Source organism: Heteronotia binoei, chromosome 7 (assembly GCF_032191835.1).
Source record: "Heteronotia binoei isolate CCM8104 ecotype False Entrance Well chromosome 7, APGP_CSIRO_Hbin_v1, whole genome shotgun sequence".
Taxonomy (NCBI): Eukaryota; Metazoa; Chordata; class Lepidosauria; order Squamata; family Gekkonidae; genus Heteronotia; species Heteronotia binoei.
In genome coordinates this window covers 1,375,370-1,394,319 of record NC_083229.1, presented here as the reverse complement: position 1 = coordinate 1,394,319, position 18,950 = coordinate 1,375,370, and the positions used below count along the sequence as shown (strand labels likewise).

Here is an 18,950-nt window from a genome sequence, read left to right as displayed (position 1 = left end):
CACCCATTCTTTGGGGTCTGTCCTTTTGTGAGTATTGAGGGGGTGGCACAGGACAGTTGGGCAGTCCCAGATGCCCGAGGGTGAGGGGTCTTTTGCTCCCCCCCCCCCCCCCGTGCTGATTTCTCACCCAGTTCCCATAAAGCAGGGGTGGGGGCTTGTGCATAAATGTGATGAATGCCTTCTACTCAATCCCAATCCAGGTCCATCCAAGGCAGTATTATCTACTCAGGCTGGCAGTGGCTGTCAGAGGTCTTCCACAGTGCAGCCTCCTGGGATCCTGGAAAGCTCAGCTGCTTCTTGCTCTCCCCCCTCCCTCATTTCTGAGTGGCTTCCCCCCAACCTTCTCTCTCTCTCTCTCTCTCTTCCCCACGTGGGCCAGCTATTTTCGAGAAAGTGCTACTGGGAAAAGAATCCTTCTCCCTGCCAGGAATGCGTGCAGAGGAATGCCTCTCCCGTTCCAAGAGCAGCTTCCAGACGTGTGGCTGAGTGACGGCAACTCCTTGTGGGGGTGGGACCAATTTGGGGGGGGGGGGGGAGCAGCAGGCTCCTTTCTGAGCGACTGAGCTCACTCCGGCTGATGTGTTAACTACACGGGAGGCAGGCAAGCGGGAGGGAGGGAGACTTGCTACTGGCAGCCTCCATTCAGGAAAAAGCTCCCTCCCCACCACCCCCCTCTCCTGGAGGAATGCGCTGCTCTTGGCTGCTCCGCCCGGCTCTGCTCAGCTCAGCTCTGCTTCAAGTGGTACTTAAAATTCAGGGCACTCTGCAAGGAGGAGGAGGAGGAGGATGCCCGCCTCATCGTGGCCCTGGCAGTGCCTCAAGGATTCACCTGCATGGACAAAGAAGCAGGTCAAAATCCTTGGTGAATTCTGTCACCGTGGTTCGTGACGTTGCCCACCACTGCCAGTGCCCACCGTCTGGATCTTTTCCCTTACTTTGCCACCAACAAAGTGCTTCTGTCGCTGCCCCGGATGCTTGAGTGTGTGCGCGCTCGCTCTCTCTCTCTGCAGTGCCCGTGCAGCAGCAGGTACTACAACTGAGCGCAGAGAGGATTTCTGCCTCCTCCACTGCCCCAATTCCAAATGAGCCTACACACAAGCGCTGACAGATCCAGGTGCACAGCCGAGTTGGTCTGAAGCAACAGAACAAAGCTAGAGCCCAGTAGCACCTTTAGGAGAACCAGTTTGGTGTGGTGGTGAAGTGCGCGGACTCTTACCTGGGAGAACCAGGTTGGATTCCCCACTCCTCCACTTGCACCTGCTGGAATGGCCTTGGGGCAGCCATAGCTCTCTTATCTGGGAGAACTGGGTTTGATTCCGCACTCCTCCACTTGCACCTTCTAGCATGGCCTTGGGTCAGCCAGAGCTCTCTTATCTGGGAGAACCGGGTTTGATTCCCCACTCCTCCACTTGCACCTGCTGGAATAGCCTTGGGTCAGCCAGAGCTCTCTTATCTGGGAGAACCGGGTTTGATTCCCCACTCCTCCACTTGCACCTGCTGGAATAGCCTTGGGTCAGCCAGAGCTCTCTTATCTGGGAGAACTGGGTTTGATTCCGCACTCCTCCACTTGCACCTGCTGGAATGGCCTTGGGTCAGCCAGAGCTCTAATAGAGAGCCAGTTTGGTGTGGTGGTTAAGTGCGCGGACTCTTATCTGGGAGAACCGGGTTGGATTCCCCACTCCTCCACTTGCATCTGCTGGAATGGCCTTGGGGCAGCCATAGCTCTCTTATCTGGGAGAACCGGGTTTGATTCCCCACTCCTCCACTTGCACCTGCTGGAATGGCCTTGGGGCAGCCATAGCTCTCTTATCTGGGAGAACCGGGTTTGATTCCCCACTCCTCCACTTGCACCTGCTGGAATGGCCTTGGGGCAGCCATAGCTCTCTTATCTGGGAGAACCGGGTTTGATTCCGCACTTCTCCACTTGCACCTGCTGGAATGGCCTTGGGTCAGCCAGAGCTCTCTTATCTGGGAGAACTGGGTTTGATTCCCCACTCCTCCACTTGCACCTGCTGGAATAGCCTTGGGTCAGCCAGAGCTCTCTTATCTGGGAGAACTGGGTTTGATTCCGCACTCCTCCACTTGCACCTGCTGGAATGGCCTTGGGTCAGCCAGAGCTCTCTTATCTGGGAGAACTGGGTTTGATTCCGCACTCCTCCACTTGCACCTGCTGGAATGGCCTTGGGTCAGCCAGAGCTCTCTTATCTGGGAGAACCGGGTTTGATTCCCCACTCCTCCACTTGCACCTGCTGGAATAGCCTTGGGTCAGCCAGAGCTCTCTTACCTGGGAGAACCGGGTTGGATTCCCCACTCCTCCACTTGCATCTGCTGGAATGGCCTCAGGTCAGCCAGAGCTCTCTTATCTGGGAGAACCGGGTTTGATTCCCCACTCCTCCACTTGCACCTGCTGGAATGGCCTTGGGTCAGCCAGAGCTCTCTTACCTGGGAGAACCGGGTTTGATTTCCCACTCCTCCACTTGCACCTGCTGGAATGGTCTTGGGTCAGCCAGAGCTCTGGCAGAGGTTGTCCTTGAAAGGGCAGCTGCTGTAAGAGCCCTCTCAGCCCCAACCACCTCACATGGTGTCTGCTGTGGGGAAAAAGATATAGGAGATTGCAAGCCGCTCTGAGTCTCTGATTCAGAGAGAAGGGCGGGGTATAAATCTGCAGTCTTCTTCCCCACTCCTCCATTTGCATCTGCTGGAATGGTCTTGGGTCAGCCATAGCTCCGGCAGAGGTTGTCCTTGAAAGGGCAGCTGCTGTGAGAGCTCTCTGTAGCCCCAGCCACCTCACAGGATGCCTGTTGCGGGGGAGGAAGGTAAAGGAGATTGTGAGCTGCTCCGAGACTCTGTCCTTGAAAGGGCAGCTGCTGTGAGAGCCAGTTTGCTGTAGTGGTTAAGTGCATGGACTCTTATCTGGGAGAACCGGGTTTGATTCCCCACTCCTCCACTTGCACCTGCTAGCATGGCCTTGGGTCAGCCATAGCTCTGGCAGAGGTTGTCCTTGAAAGGGCAGCTGCTGTGAGAGCCCTCTCAGCCCCACCCACCTCACAAGGTTCTGTTGTGGGGGGAGAAGATGTAGGAGACTGTAAAGTGCTCTGAGTCTCTGATTCAGAGAGAAATGTGGAGTATAAACCTGCAGTCTTCTTCATTGCTGGTTCATTCCACCCTGGGGCAGGAGCCCTCGTAGCTAGAGACGGCAGGGCCTGGAAGAGTGGGGGGAGTCTTTCCCCCATTTTCCCTAGGTCCCCTTTTTCCATTTAATTGATAGAAAAAATGGAAAGTTTGAGGAAGCAGTGAAAACAAATCTCTTGTGAAATATTTTCTTTTAGAATGAGGAAGATGCTTCAAAAGGCAAGGTTTTCTGTACTCAAAATTTATAGCATGAAAAAGTATGAGGATCCTCCCCCCCCCATATTTCCAGTGGGAAATCTTGGGTAGTATTGGGGGGGGGGACTTTATTCTATGAACTTGTACAGTACTTTCAGGAATTTTTTTTAATTGATCATTTTAGCAACAGGAGAGAGTTTGTGTCCAATTAACACACTTTTGTTTTGTTAACTGCAGAATTTGTTTTCTGCCTTTGGCTTTTAATTTTTCCTGCCTCTCAGATGATGCAAAGGATAGAGTGGTGAGCAGCTGCTTTGGGTATTCTTGCCATTTTTCTTACAGGAAAGTGAAGGCATTTATACTTTTAAAAGCCACAAATATGCTGAATATTACAATTTTGTAGCTGGCTTAAGTTATGTGATGCCTTTTAGGTTGGTTAATTTCTGTGAATTCTGCCTCTCTGCTTGCTCCAGAAGTGCCCGGCCAGCCCTGTCACCCACTTGGCAGAGGGCGGGCTGAAGGGAGCACCCCCCCACTAGCTGTTCTGCTGGCAGCTGAGCCACACGGTTGGGGAGGGGGGGTGGGACAAGCGAAGGGGCTTTGGGGCGGGAAAAAACGATGTCTGCTTCACATAAAAGCGCAAAGCCGCCTTCCACTGAGCCAGGCCCTTGGTCTTCCCAGTTCCCTTCTGTCTCCTCTGACCGGCAGCAGCTCTCCAGGGTCTCTGTCCTTCTCCATGAGCTTCTTGGCCGGGGGTGTGTGTGTGTGTGTGCTGGAGCTGGACCTTCTTTGGCCGTTCACCCAGGGGCCTTCCACCATGGTCAGGGTCAGCAGCCAGCCAGGGCCGGCTCTTCCACTAGGCAAACTAGGAGGTTGCCTAGGGCACTGGCCCCAGAGAGGCGCCAAATTAGGCGCCCCCACCTTTTTGTTAAAAAAAATTCCTTCCCCTCCCTCCTCGAATCGCTTCTTCCCTTTTCTGCCGCTTCTCCCAGCCCCAAATGGCTCCTGCCTTCTTCCCTCTTTTTCCGCTGCTTCTCCTGCCTCCTCCCCTCCCCTCCCCTCCCCTCCCCGCTCGGAAGGCAGGGACGACAGGCAGCAAGGCTTTCTGGGGCACTGCAGGCCCTCGGGCTGGCACTGCACCAGCGTTAGATCTTTCAGCAGCCATTTCTTCCCGCTGCTTCTGGGAGCTTCCTCCCAGGGTGGGGTCTGCTCCCTCTCTTTCTCCCCTCGCTGTGTCCTTTGAGGGATTGATGGGCACCCAGCCCTGTGGGGGGGGGAGGGGGGGATATTGCCTTGGGACTGTTGAGTGTGGTGAGAACCAGAGAGGATTGTGAGGCACTCCAAAGGGATCTGTTGAGGCTGGGTGAGTGGGCGTCAACGTGGCAGATGCGGTTCAATGTGGCCAAGTGCAAAGTAATGCACATTGGGGCCAAGAATCCCAGCTACAAATACAAGTTGATGGGGGGTGAACTGGCAGAGACTGACCAAGAGAGAGATCTTGGGGTCGTGGTAGATAACTCACTGAAAATGTCAAGGCAGTGTGCGTCTGCAATAAAAAAGGCCAACGCCATGCTGGGAATTATTAGGAAGGGAATTGAAAACAAATCAGCCAGTATCATAATGCCCCTGTATAAATCGATGGTGCGGTCTCATTTGGAGTACTGTGTGCAGTTCTGGTCGCTGCACCTCAAAAAGGATATTATAGCATTGGAGAAAGTCCAGAAAAGGGCAACTAGAACAATTAAAGGGCTGGAACACTTTCCCTGTGAAGAAAGGTTGAAACGCTTGGGACTCTTCAGTTTGGAGAAACGTCGACTGCGGGGTGACATGATAGAGGTTTACAAGATAATGCATGGGATGGAGAAAGTAGAGAAAGAAGTCCTTTTCTCCCTTTCTCACAATACAAGAACTCGTGGGCATTCGATGAAATTGCTGAGCAGTCAGGTTAAAACGGATAAAAGGAAGTCCTTCTTCACCCAAAGGGTGATTAACATGTGGAATTCACTGCCACAGGAGGTGGTGGCGGCCACAAGCATAGCCACCTTCAAGAGGGGGTTAGATAAAAATATGGAGCAGAGGTCCATCAGTGGCTATTAGCCACAGTGTGTGTATATATAAAATTTTTTGCCACTGTGTGATATAGTGTTGGACTGGATGGGCCATTGGCCTGATCCAACATGGCTTCTCTTATGTTCTTATGTCAGCGTCAGCTCTTCATCTTCTTTGGGGCAAGACCCCCTGGGGGTGGGGGCGATCAGAGCCTTGAGTGCCCAGGGTTGCTGTGGTGATGGATGGACTGGACAGTGTGGAGTGGGGCTGCCTCCCCCGTGGGAGCCTCTGGCGCCTTCCAGGTGTTTATGGGGACCAGATGGCACAGCTGGGTGAGGGGGAGAGCGACCGACCCCGGGTGCATGGGTCATGTTCACACTCCCTGCCAGACAGTCTTCAATGGGGGCGGGGAGATCTCTGGGTTGCGCCTTCTGCAGTTGGCCCTATGGGGGGGACAGCCAAGTATCAGCCTTGGCCGTTGTCTTTCTCTGTGTGGCGGTCATAAGCGAAAGGGTGTTGCTGGGGCCAGCGGGCGCCCTCCTTTGCAGAGTGCGGTGTTGTCTGGATGCCTTCTTTCTAAACAGACGGGCTCATTGGCGCAATGGCCGTGGGATGGTTCTGGCTGGGTGCCTCCCTGAGCCACTTGTGGGAAGGGCGGGATATAAATTCTAAATAAATAAATAAAACAAAAGAATGCATCTGTGCCCTCCCTGGGAAGGCTGCCGTGTCTTGTGCCACTTCTGTGCTCCATACTCCCCTTGGGGGCCCCCAGCGGTCCTGGGTCCTCGCCCAGAGGTGGTCGGCCCATCGTGTCTCCCTTCCCTCTCCCTTCCAGGATATCCGCAACACAGTGGGCAACATTCCCATGGAGTGGTATGAGGAGTTCCCACACATTGGCTACAACTTGGACGGCCGGAAAATCTTCAAGCCCATTCGCACCAAGGATGAGCTGGACAAGTTCTTGGACAAGATGGAAAACCCAGACTACTGGTGAGGGGCTGCAGGCGGGTAACAGGGAAGGGAGGCGGGGAGGCTCTTTCTGCCAGAGGAAAGGGCTCCTCCCATGAGCAGAACGAGCCCACAGGCTCCACGCTGGTGTTTTGTTCTTCCTCCATTTCAAAGGGCGTTCAGGGCCACAGGGAGGCCGTGGCTCAAGCGTGCTCCAGTAGAGGGCAAGCTTTGCCTGGGTGGAGAGGCCTGCTGCTTTCTGCCCTGCTATTCCTTTCCTCTCTGCCCGCTGCAGGCGAACTGTCCAGGACAAGAAGACAGGGGTGGATATCAAGCTGACGGATGAGCAGGTGGAGCTGGTGAACCGACTCCAGAGGGGCCAGTTTGGAGATGTGAACTTCAACCCTTACGAGGTCAGGCAAGCCCCACCCTGTGCTGCCCAACAAAGGGCTGGCTGTCCGGCTGGCCACCCGCTGGCTCGCAGCCCTCCTCTGAGTAGGCCTGTTTGCTTTTCAGCCTGTCGTAGACTTCTTCAGCAGCCAGGTGATGATCCACCCAGTGACCAACCGGCCGGCTGACAAGCGCAGCTTCATTCCATCCCTCATTGAGAAGGAGAAGGTGAGCGTAGGGGCATGGGGGGGGGCTTGGCTGGATTTCCTGCTGAAGCTGCCCCCCCCCCCCCCCTGGGTCTCTGAAGCCCAGGCGTAATGGCTGGCATCTGCAAACCCCCAGAATCCTTCTGGACTCTTGCCATGGCAACCGCTCCCTCGCAGAGCATCCTGTGCAGCTTGTGAGGGGGTCATTTCTGTTCCCTTTTGGCCTGAGAGAGGAGGAGGAGGTGGAGGGCACTGGGGAGTGTCTGCCAGGAGCCGCGGCTTCCTCCTGCTGACCCTTTCACAAGCTGAGATCAGCGCTTGAGGCTGGTTGGCCATGGAGTCCAGATTCCGCCCGCTCCAAGGAGGCAGCGCAGCTCAGGCCAAGAGTTTCTTCCTCTCCTTGACTGGCAAAGGCTTGCGTCAGGGAAGACACAGAAGGACGAGGCTCCGACTTGAGCCCTCAGCCGTGGCATAGTTCTCCCTTGTCTGCTGGCTCTCCACTCCCCCAAGGCAGCCACGGGAGGGGAGCTCTTGTCTCACCTTCCCTCCCTCCCCAACCCCTGGCAGGTCTCCAGGATGGTCCACGCCATCAAGATGGGCTGGATCAAGCCGCGCAAGCCCAAAGAGGAGACGCCCAGCTTCTACGACCTGTGGGCTCACGAGGACCCCAACTCCATCCTGGGGCGGCACAAGATGCACGTGCCTGCCCCCAAGCTCCCTCTGCCGGGCCATGAGGAATCCTACAACCCGCCCCCGGAGTACCTCCCCACAGAGGAAGAGGTGAGGGTGGGCGGGGGGAGGGGTTGTAGCCCTCCTTAGCCATGTCTGGCTCCTGGCATCTTCAGCCAAAAACCAGTGGGGCCAGTGCTGCAGAGGGGCCGTTCTCCAGAGGGGGTTTCAGGGCTGAGCTAGCAATGACACTTTCCTCTCTCCGCCTCCCACCCTGCAGAAGCTGGCCTGGGAGCAGCAGGAGCCGTCTGAGCGCAAACGGAACTTCGTGCCCCAGCGCTTCGATTGCCTGCGCCGGGTCCCTGCTTACTCCCGTTTCATCCACGAGCGGTTTGAGCGCTGCCTGGACCTCTACTTGTGCCCTCGACAAAGGAAAATGCGGGTACGTTGTGCCCTGGGCTGGTTGGGGTGACAAGGGAGGCTGGCAAGGCCTCCAGACCCAGCCTCTTTCTCTGCCCCCATCACTCCGTGGGTCTGCCTGGTGACAGAGCAGCTGTTCTGAGTGGGGGTGAGCGGAAGCTGGCAGCCATCACCACAGGGGTGGGGAGGGGAACCCAGCTATTAAGGGCTCGGTGGCAACAGCCTGAGAAAAGGGCCTTTGAACCTGTCCGTACCTAATAGTGGTCCCCTAGATTTGAGTCCAGGGACACCAAGAAGATCTCCTAGGGGATGAGCTGTCACGTATCAGAGCTTCCTTTGTTAGACACCTGAGGTCAGGTATCTGGATGGCATCACAGGTGCCTGGAGAAGGGAGCTTTGGCTCAGCTCTCGAAAGCTCAGATGCTCTTGCAATCCTCTTGGCTCTCTGCAGCGCTCCTGGGCTCGGATCTCATGGGCCTCCTGCAGAGAGCAGGCCGATGTGGCCGCCCTCTGAAATCCAGGGTCGTTGCTGGCTTTGGTTAGGATTTCTTGGGAAATGTTGTGTGCTGCTTCTCCAGAGACCTGCTCAAGGCAGCTCATGGCTGAAAGGATAAAACGAGACCAGGAAAAAACGAAACAAGCTGCTGCCATTAAAAGAATGTCCCTTCACATATCTATATTGGATGGCGGGCAGGGATGGATGAACGCTCCAGTTGAAGTCCTCGTGGTTCGTGTCCAAGGTGCCCCACTGGAGTTGTACTTCATTGAAAGAACAAGGCCGGGCATAAAAGCAGCGTAAAACACCCACCCACTGAGCAGCCTCAGATGGATGTTGAAACATTCCTTAGGCCCTAAGCAGACCCGAAAGAGATAAAACCCGTTCGCTTGAAAGCCTGCAGAAGGAGGGATGTTTAAACCAGGCACCAAAAGGAAACTAAAGTAGGCACTGAGTGGCCCTGGAGGGCAGAGTGGAATTCTGCAGGTATGGTGCCACTGGTGGCAAGGCCCTGTCTCTGGCTGCTGGTTGCCTCTCTGCTGCTGGCATGGGCTTGGAGAGCAGGGCTTCAGAAGAGACAGTTCTTCCTAGGTGCCAAGTTTGGGTTACTGCTATGGTCCCCCCTGCCTTTGACGGTGGGTCCCAGGATTCATTGCTCCAGGACACCCATGAAGAGGAGAGGAGCAGAGCTGACACCACGGATGGGCACTTCAGCACGCACAGTGGCTCACAGCCTTGCTTTCTTATAGGTCAACGTGGATCCCGAGGATTTGATCCCGAAACTCCCCAAGCCACAGGATCTCCAGCCCTTCCCCACTGTGCAGTCCTTGGTAAGGCTTCGGGCAAGAGTCCCCTCTGCCACCCTGGCAGGAGCCCCCCCCCCCTCACTCAGCCATGCCAGGCTCACCTACCTCTCTGATCTCCCCAGGTCTATCGTGGCCACACCGGCCCCGTGCGCTGCCTCAGTGTCTCCCCCAGTGGACAGTGGCTGGCATCAGGTAAGTTTAGCAGGAGCATGCCCTCCCCACCCCACCCCACCCCCCACTTATTCCTGTGGCACATTGGAGGAAGAAGAACCTGCAGGCTAGAGAGGGCAGCGTGTGGGATTGGTAGCCTGGAGACCCTGGTCTTGCACCTGGCCAGCACTTTGCTTCCTTTCCTAGCCATTTTTGGGATGTATCCTGGCAACATACACAGTGGGGAAAGATAGAATTCTGGGGCCCCGATGAGTCACCTGGAAAGACTGCAGAGTGGCAGGACTTCCCCCAGTGGGTGCCTGAGGATGGTCTTGGCCAACCCCTTGCCAGGCAGGAACTTAGCAGTAATATGTGTGAAAAGGATCTATGGGTCTTAGTGGACAATACGCTGAACATGAGTCAACAGTGTGATGCGATGGCTAAAAAGGCAAATGCAGTTTTGGGCTGTATAGTGTCCAGATCACTTGAAGTGATGGTTTCACTTTACTCTGCTCTGGTAAGACCTCACGTGGAGTCTTGTGTTCAGTTTTGGGCACCACATTTTAAGGATACAGACAAGCTGGAATGGGTCCAGAGGAGGGAGACGAAGATGGTGAGGGGTCTGGAGACCAAGTCCTATTAGGAAAGGTTGAAAGAGCTGGGGATGTTTAGCCTGGAGAGGAGGCGGCTGAGAGGTGATAGGATCACCATCTTCAAGTACTTGAAGGGCTGTCCTATAGAGGAGGGTGTGGAATTGTGAAAACAACTCCACTATGACAGCCCTTCAAGTACTTGAAGATGGTGACTATATCACCACTCAGTCATCTTCTCTCCAGGGTAAAGATACCCAAGTCCTTCTGCCTTTTCACATAGGGTGGTCTCTAGATCCCTCAACATCTTCATTGCCATCTTCTCTACATGTTCCAGCTTGTCTAGATCCTTCTTAAATTGTGGTGCCCAAAACTGAACACAGTACTCTAGGTGAGGTCGAACGAGAGCAAAGTGATACCATCACTTTGCATAATCTGGACAGTAGACTTCTGTTGATACAGCCCAAAATTGCATTGGCCTTTTTAGCTGTTACATCACCCTGCTGACTCATGTTCAGCGTACGGCCCACTAAGACCCCTAGATGCTTTTTGCAAAAACTACTGCCAAGTCAAGTCTTGCCCATCCCATAATTTATGCATTGGATTTTTCCTACTTAATGCGGAACTTGACAGTTATCCCTGTTAAAATTCATTGTATTTGTTTTAGCCTAGTTTTCCAGCCTGTCAAGATCATCCTGTATCCTGACTCTGTCTCCTACTGTGTTTGCAACCCCTCCCAATTTAGTATCATCGGCAAATTTAATAAGCATTCCCTCTATTCCTTCATCCACATCATTGATAAAGATGTTGAGCAAAACAGGCCTCAGGACAGATGTTTGCGCTTCCCTAGCACTTTGTGGGAGGAGGCATCAAGTTCACATCCATGCCTTGCCTTTCCTGCAGGGTCCGATGACGGCACAGTGAAATTCTGGGAGATCTGCACGGCCCGTTGCCTGAAGACCCTCCCGGTGCAGGGCGTAGTGAAGAGCATCGCTTGGAATCCCAACCCCACTCTCTGCCTTGTGGGCATCGCCGTGTGAGTTTGCTTCCACTGGTTTCTTACATTGACTGCAATTGGGGCTGGTTAGCAAAGGGGCTAGATTGGCAAAGGCCACAATGTTGTGTTTAGGACACTGCAAACCAGGAAGAATAGAGGAGAGTTCTAACGAGATCTCTGCCAAGAGTGAATGGGCAGGAACCTCGGCAAAAGATTGAGAGCCAGTTTGGTGAAGTGCGTGGAGTCTTACTTGGGAGAACGGGGTTTGATTCCCCACTGCTCCACTTGCAGCTGCTGGAATGGCCTTGGGTCAGCCATAGCTCTCGCAGAGCTTTCCTTGAAAGGGCAGCTTTTCTGAGAGCTCTCTCCATCCCACCGACCTCACAGGGTGTCCTGTTGTGGGGGAGGAAAGCAAAGGCGATTGTAAGCCACTTTGAGACTCTGATATTCAGAGCGATGGGGTGGTATAAATCCAATATCATCATCTTGGAGGGGGACGGTGGCTCAGTGGTAGAGCATCCCAGGGTCAATCCCCAGCATCTCCAACTAAAAAGGGTCCAGGCAAGTAGACATGAAAAACCTCAGCCTGAGACCCTGGAGAAAGAGCCGCTGCCAGTCTGAGGAGACAAGACTGACTTGGAAGGACCGAGAAGGGTCTGATTCAGTGCATGTTCATATATGTTCAAAAGGATATAAAGCAAAGGTCTGAAAGAGGGCCGCCCAAACGAGTGAAGGAGAGGCAGGCATTGGGGGGGGGGGGCAGGAAAGTGAAGGAAAGGCAGCCCCAGATGTGGAGAGAGAGAGAACTTTCCCCTCCCTTTCTGAAGGAAGCCCTGCCCTCAGGGGCTCCTGGAGGGGTTGGTGGGCAGCACCAGGAAGTGGAAGAACTCTCCAAGGCACGGAGGAGACCAGGCACATCCCTGGCGCTGCCTCTGCCCACAGCTCTCTGGCTTGGCTGCTTCAGAGACAGTGTGCCGGGGGTGGGGGGGCAAATGCAAGGGGGCGTGTGTGTGTGTAGAGGGGGGATTTGGCACTCCGGCCTGCTGGCATTCTGGCTGCCCCAAGTGCTTGTGCAGACTGGGCAGCTCTTCTCCCCTCCCGGGCTCTCTGGGCGAGACGTGCCTTCTCTTCCCTCCCACCTGCAGGGAACAGTCAGTGGTGCTGGTGAATCCCGGCCTGGGAGACAAGCTGCTCTGTGGGGCCACCGACCAGCTGCTGGAGGCCTTCGTGCCCCCAGAGGAGGAGCAAGCCCAGCCTGTCACGTGGGAGGAAGCGGCCGGGGAGCAGCACAGCCGGGGAGAGCGGCTCATCATCAGGCATGGGAAGGTAGTAACGGGGGGAGTGCTGGAGTGGACCTCGGAGGGGAGGGGAGGGTGGAGCCACAGAGCCCAGGGCAGGAGAGGTTCCCGACCCACACGCTTTGTTTCCCCTTGCTCCCCCACAGCCCCTGAAGCAGGTGACGTGGCACCGGAAAGGGGACTACTTTGCCACCGTGGTCTCTGACAGCAGCCACCTGCAGGTGCTGATCCACCAGGCGAGCAAGCGCAGGAGTCAGGCTCCCTTCCGCCGGAGCAAGGGTCAGGTGCAGCGGGTCCTCTTCCACCCCCTGCGGCCCTTCTTCTTCGTGGCCACCCAGCGCTTCGTGCGGGTCTACAACCTCCTCAAGCAGGAGCTCACCAAGAAGCTCCTCTCCAACTGCAAGTGGATCTCCAGCCTGGCTGTCCACCCCGCAGGTAGGTGGCTGGCTGGCTGGGGAGGGCAGGGCAGGCAGCCTGGGAGCCCCCCTGCTTTTGGTTTTGCAACATTTGGACCCTGCTTTTCTGCCCTCCTGGTTCCACAAAGGCAGCTAACAAATTAAAGCGAACATCATGAAATTGCATCTTGGAAACCATTAAAAGCAACAGAAATGCATTAAAACAAATAAAACTAGCGCTAAAATAAATACATGCCAGAACAACAGTTAAAACTTCAGGTGAGAAGAAGAGATCGCGGAGGGAGCAGCAGCTGAAGCAGCAAAAAGGTCTTCCCCGACTGGGGCAAGACAGCAACAGAAAGGACAGACGGGGGGCTGGGAAGAGAGTTCCACAGGTTTGAGAAGCCCCCTTCTTGGGTTGCCAGCAAGGGGCTTCCAAGGCAAGGAAGAAGCAGAGATGGCTCATCATTGCCTTCCTCTGCAGAGCCTTCCTTGGTGGTCTCCCTTCCAAGTACTGATCCTGCTTAGCTTTCCACTTATGGCCACCCCAGCAAGGGGCTTCCGAGGCAAGGGAGAAGCAGAGGTGGTCGGCCATTGCCTTCCTCTGCAGAGCCTTCCTTGGTGGTCTCCCCTCCACAGACTGGACCTGCTTAGCACCCGAGATCTGAATCAAGTTGGGCAGTACCGTGCTGCCTTCCCTCCCTAGCTCAGACTTGGTCTTGTTAAATAGCCTGCTCTCTCTTGCTGTCCTCTGGAAGGTCGGTCTTTTCTCCATGGAGACGCCGCCCACTTCCTCCCCTCTAGGGCCCATTGTAACCTTCCTCGCTGAGCCCCTTGAAAGAGGAGCTGAAGGAATCCTGGGAAGAGCTCTTGAGGAGGGAGGCCTCCTTTTCCTTCCTGGGTGCCTGCGGGTGCTGAGAGGGGAGGCCGTGAAAGGCAGAAGGTGGCACCAGAGATTGCCCGCCCTGTGCTGCAAGACTTCCTGTTCGGAGGCAGTGGGCCAGGGTTCCTTGCCCCCCTGCAGTGTTGCTGAGCAGTCCTGGGCCCCTGGAGGACAGAGGGGACAGTCTTAAAGCAGCCTGCCCCAGGTGGACTGGGGGGGGAGTAGCCCAGCTGCTGCCAGGCTGGGAAATCCTGCTTCTCACCCCCAAATTCTTTTTCAGGTGACAACCTGATCTGCGGCAGCTACGACAGCAGACTTGTCTGGTTTGACCTGGACCTGTCCACGAAGCCCTACCGTGTGTTGCGGTGAGCGAGGGGAGGGAGAACCTGGGCATTTCTGTTGCATGCTGGGTAGCCAAAAGGCCAGTTTGGTGCAGTGGTTAAGTGTGCGGACTCTTATCTGGGAGAACCGGGCTTGATTCTTCCCTCCTCCACTTGCAGCTGCTGGAATGGCTTTGGGTCAGCCAGAGCTCTCTTATCTGGGAGAACCGGGTTTGATTCCCCACTCCTCCACTTGCACCTGCTAGCATGGCCTTGGGTCAGCCGTAGCTCTGGCAGAGGTTGTCCTTGAAAGGGCAGCTTCTGAGAGAGCTCTCTCAGCCCCACCCACCTCACAGGGTGTCTGTTGTGTGTTGGTGGGGGGGAGGTAAAGGAAATCGTGAGCCGCTGTGAGATTCAGAGTATAGAGAGGGGTATAAATCCAATATCAACTTCTTCTTTGCTGCCATGTCATGCCCCATCTTTCCTTCAGCTCAAGGCGGGTCACAGTCCCACATAAAGCAAGCCCCTGACTACACCGTAGAGTTCCTTGTCTTGCTGTCACCCTCCCAGGGAGGTGGTCCAGTCTGATCCTCCCAAACTCAGGACTACAAGATTTGACCTCGGCCGGCTGGGTCTGATTCTTGCTGGCGCTTGCTTCTCTTCCTTCAGGCACCACAAGGCAGCGTTGAGGGCTGTGGCCTTCCATCCCCACTACCCGCTCTTTGCCTCTGGTTCGGACGACGGCAGCGTCATCGTTTGCCACGGCATGGTCTACAAGTACGTATGGCAACAGGTGCCGTTTCCCTGGGCAGGGGGCGGGGGGCAGCATCTTGGCCTGGCCCCTCTCACCTCTCCCTGCTCCCCTCTCCTCCCTGTGCAGCGACCTGCTCCAGAACCCGCTCATCGTGCCCGTGAAGGTGCTGAAGGGCCACGCCCTGGCTCACGACCTGGGCGTCCTCGACGTGGCTTTCCACCCCAGCCAGCCCTGGCTCTTCTCTGCCGGCGCAGACGCCACTGTCCGCCTCTTCACGTAGCGACAGACAGGTCTCCTCTGGAAGAGCCTCTCTCGCCGGTAGCGGGGGCCGCTGGGACTTTTGCGCCTCCGGACATGCCGACTGCACTCAAAAGGTCTTTGTGGCCTTTTCTGGAGGGAAACAGAACTTGGAAGCCTCTTTCTGAGAATTAAAGGGTCCAAACCCAGGTGGCTCTGCGCTGTCTTCCTCCGTCCCTCTCCCCGCCCCAGAGGCCGTTGTGCAAGCGGGTCTCCAACAAAGGAGGGTTGGCTTTGAAGGCTGAGCAGCCTTATTGATGGGGCTGCAGAATCCGTGGATCCTCAGGCAGGGCGATGGCACTGTGGGCTGTTTCTGAGACCCCCGGGAGGGAGGGAGGGCGGGCCACTGGTGTCTTGTGCAGAGTGGGGAGAGCAGGGGAGAGTCCTCCTCCTCAGCTTCTGCCTTAAGTGTGGGCCCTTTGGCTGTTCTGCTCCCCCCCCTCCGTTCCATCCCCAGTGGAACATTTTCCTTGGACCCCAGCTAGAAAGACCTGCTGGTGGCAGACTCCTCTTCCGCCTGTTCTGGTCCCATTAATTGAAACCAGCAGCAGCCTTTCCTCGTGAGCTCAGTGCTTGCCGGGGCTGCCGTGGGACAAAGCCTGGAAGTCGAGCCCTTTAAAAGTGCAGGGGGGTGGGGGTGGGGAAGGGCTGTGCGGTGAAAGAGAGAGAGAGGCCTGTGCATCCAGCCTGAGTCCCACTTCTGGTCACAAGCTCTTGCTAAACAAACGGGGATAGCCAAGGACAGAAGACCTCTTTGGGCCGCCTGCTTTTCAAACCTCTCTGCCCACCCCCTTTTTTGGGGGGGGGGAGGGGGGTGTTTCCCAGTGAGAGAGTGCGGTCTGCAAGCTCCCACTGGGGCTGGTTCTCCCATGTTATGCCCTGGACTTGCGAGGCTTAATAACAGAAAGCAACTGTGGCACTCTTGATTTGTGCTATTTACATTTATTTACAAGTTTACAGTTATGCTGGTATCCACTGACCAAGCGCTTCGCTGGACAACACAGTTGAGAGCAGAGATGAACAGTCCAGTCTGTTAGTTTTATACATTGCAGCAATACAGAAGCACCAATCAGCACTCAGTGCTGAGTCATCTTGCATAGGCACAATACTCTGGCCAGAACCGGCATGAACCAGATAAGGGAAGCTGTCAGGAGCTGTCAGAGCTCACTGGCATCTGACTCCAAGCGGCAAGCGTATGCTGACACTCCAGGTGTCCCGGTTCACAGGAGCCCTTCCTTTGCCTCCCCTTTCCTGCTCCTTCTGCCTGCAGCGGGTGCCCTCCTCCCGCAGAGCCAGGCCAAGCCAGGGCAGCTGTTCCACAGGTGCAGGGTGGCAAGACCAAATAATGCTGCTGGGGAGGGCTCAGCTGAGCATTCAGGACAGACTCCAACTCGCGCAACACACCTCTCTTCCCCCTCCAAACCTGGAGGTGGTTCACTCGAAGTAAAACCCAAATCGACAGATGCACAAACACACAGTCAGCCCCAGGATCTCTTCAAGCGTCAAAGCTCTTTAGGTCAAGCAAGTTCAAGACGCTGGCAGGGGAGGGGAAGAAGAAGAGATTGGATTTATACCCCACCCTTCATTCGGAGTCTCGGAGCAGCTTCCAGTCTCCTTCCCTTCCTCTCCCCAGAACAGACATCCAGAGCGCTCTGAGAGAACTGTGGCTGACCCAAGGTCACACCAGCAGCTGAATGTGGAGGAGGAGTGGGGAATCAAACGCGCTCTCAACCGCAGGACGCAACACATGCCTGCTGCAAAGAGGTCACCGTTCCAGAAGTAGACTTGGCTGCAGTCTCGCTGCTCGAAAGAGCAGCTTTTGTTCCTGCAGCTTGTTTCCAGTTTCTTTGGGATTTTTTACCCCTCCTTTGTGGGGGTGATCCACAGGTCACCGCAATAAAAGAAGGCATTCTCCCCCCCTCCCACCCAAAATGATAAGCTTCCGTCAGGGGAAAGCCCTGTGTGGTGGGGGTTTGTCTGCAAGTAACTGGGCTCCGCTTGAGAGACCTGTGGCAATAATAGACACCTGGTTTTCTGCTAGCAAGCCAGTAGCCACTTTTGCACAGCTCACCCCTGGGAGGAGGAGTCCAGGGGAGGCAGGTCGTGTTTTACACCTCACCAACCATCTCTACAGTTCCGGGTAGGGCTGCCGATCCCCAGGTGGGGGTAGGGGATCCCCTGGTTTGGAGGCCCTCCCCCCACTTCCGGGTCATCAGAAAGCAGGGAGGGGGGGGGAGAGAAACGCTTGCTGCACACTCCATTAGTCCCTATGGAGACCGATTCCCATACACTATAATGGAGAATTGATCTGGGGCTATGGGGGGTGCTGTTTATTGAGGCAGAGGCACCAAATCTTCAGCATAGCATCCGGTGCCTCTCCTCAAAAGACCCAGGTTTCAAAATGATTGGACCAGGGGGTCCAATTCTATGAGCCCCAAAAGAACATGCCCCTATCCTTTATTAGCAAGGAGCTCGCTCCACCTCTCACTGGTTCACCCACAGGTGGTAGACAAGTGGAGGAGAGACACCCTGCATTGCAGCAGTTTCCTGTGGCAACACGAATTTTTATACAGGTGCACTAGTATGCAATGTAGTGCTTTAGAACTAAATACCCATTTGGCCTGCAGGCCCAGTTCTGCCTTGCCCTCTTTCGGGTTCCGAACTCTCCTGGAGGGGTTCTTTTTACTCTCCAGTAGCCTCTGCCTGAGCAACATAGGGCACCAGGACCTTCAGCTCTCCTGCCAAGCTCAGAGGCCTTGCCTCAGTGTCTCCTGCTAGCTTGCCGGCTAGCACAGGGGCAGATTAATGCCTTGGGTGCCCCTGGGAGGGGAATAGCCAGGTGCCCCCCCTTCCTGGATCCCTTTTCAGATCGCAGGTCTGAAACACGGGGGGGGGGGGGGTCCTATGTGTTTCAGAGAACCACTTAGCGTATTTATTAAAAAGAAAATTTTTACAAGCGTACTTTTAGCACCACACCTGATTGAAGCAAGGAAGAACAAAAGAAACAGAACAGCAATCCTCTGTCCCGCTCTCTAAAACCAGCCTGTAACTAGACATTCAGATTAAGATAGGCTCTTTATCTTAGGTGCGCGTCCCAGCTCTCTGAAGACCATTCATTCCCCTCTGAAGAGACTCAGAAAAGCACTTCCGATGCAGCCACAAAATTTGTTAGCCTTGAAGGTGCTCCTGGACTCTCTGGCTCCTTATTACTGCAACAGGACCTGCCTGGATCTAAAAGGTCAAGGTCGTCCCCTGTGCCAGCACCAGTCGTTTCCAACTCTGGGGTGATGTTGCATCACAACGTTTTCATGGCAGACTTTTTGTTATGGGGTGGTTTGCCATGGACTTCCCCAGTCATCTGCACTTTCCCCCCAGCAAGCTGGGCACTCATTTTACTGACCTGGGAAGGATGGAAGGCTGACTGAACCTGGAGCCAGCTACCTGAAACCAGCTTCTGCTGGGATCGAACTCAGGGCGTGAGCAGAGGGCTCCGACTGCAGGACTGCAGCTTACCCACTCTGCGCCATGGGGCTCTTGATCTACCACCTGGGAATAGTTGGTCCGGTGACCCTGCTGCTAGTGAAAGGAACTCGCCCTGCATTTCTTTCCTTGGAGGGATAAAGGTGGGGTATTCTCCCCACTGTGGTTTTTAGGATTAAGGCATCTCTGGCAAAACAGGGCAGGTGGTTTCAGGCGGCAGCTGTGGCCTGCAAGTGAAGAGCTAACCTGGAGCCCATTCAGATAGATCCAAGAGGGCAGCCGCGTTGCTCTGAAGCAGTAGAACAGAGCAGGAGACAAGTGGCACCTTTAAGACCAACTAAGTTTTATTCAGAACGTAAGCTTTCGTATGCTCTTAAGCAGACGCCATTCTCCTGTTAAGAGGCCAGAAGATGTCTGCGCGTGCATGGTGGCAGCAAATCTCTATACCACATAGTTCCCCAAACCACTTTAGAAC

The 18,950-nt window shown here is 55.2% G+C and overlaps 1 protein-coding gene across 1 annotated transcript in view; it reads left to right on the top strand.

The window, feature by feature from the left end:
* Window positions 1-15,144, top strand: part of BOP1 (BOP1 ribosomal biogenesis factor) — a 97,481-nt gene extending 82,337 nt beyond the window's left edge. Inside the window, exons 4-16 of the mRNA XM_060243142.1 lie at window positions 6,212-6,366; window positions 6,620-6,737; window positions 6,841-6,942; window positions 7,488-7,700; window positions 7,870-8,031; window positions 9,255-9,335; window positions 9,434-9,503; window positions 10,955-11,087; window positions 12,194-12,374; window positions 12,493-12,781; window positions 13,905-13,989; window positions 14,614-14,721; window positions 14,825-15,144. Of these exons, the coding sequence (XP_060099125.1) occupies window positions 6,212-6,366; window positions 6,620-6,737; window positions 6,841-6,942; window positions 7,488-7,700; window positions 7,870-8,031; window positions 9,255-9,335; window positions 9,434-9,503; window positions 10,955-11,087; window positions 12,194-12,374; window positions 12,493-12,781; window positions 13,905-13,989; window positions 14,614-14,721; window positions 14,825-14,978 (1,851 nt within the window). The 3' untranslated portion in view covers window positions 14,979-15,144. The remainder of the gene's footprint in view (window positions 1-6,211; window positions 6,367-6,619; window positions 6,738-6,840; window positions 6,943-7,487; window positions 7,701-7,869; window positions 8,032-9,254; window positions 9,336-9,433; window positions 9,504-10,954; window positions 11,088-12,193; window positions 12,375-12,492; window positions 12,782-13,904; window positions 13,990-14,613; window positions 14,722-14,824) is intronic.
* The last annotated feature ends 3,806 nt before the right edge of the window (window positions 15,145-18,950 follow it).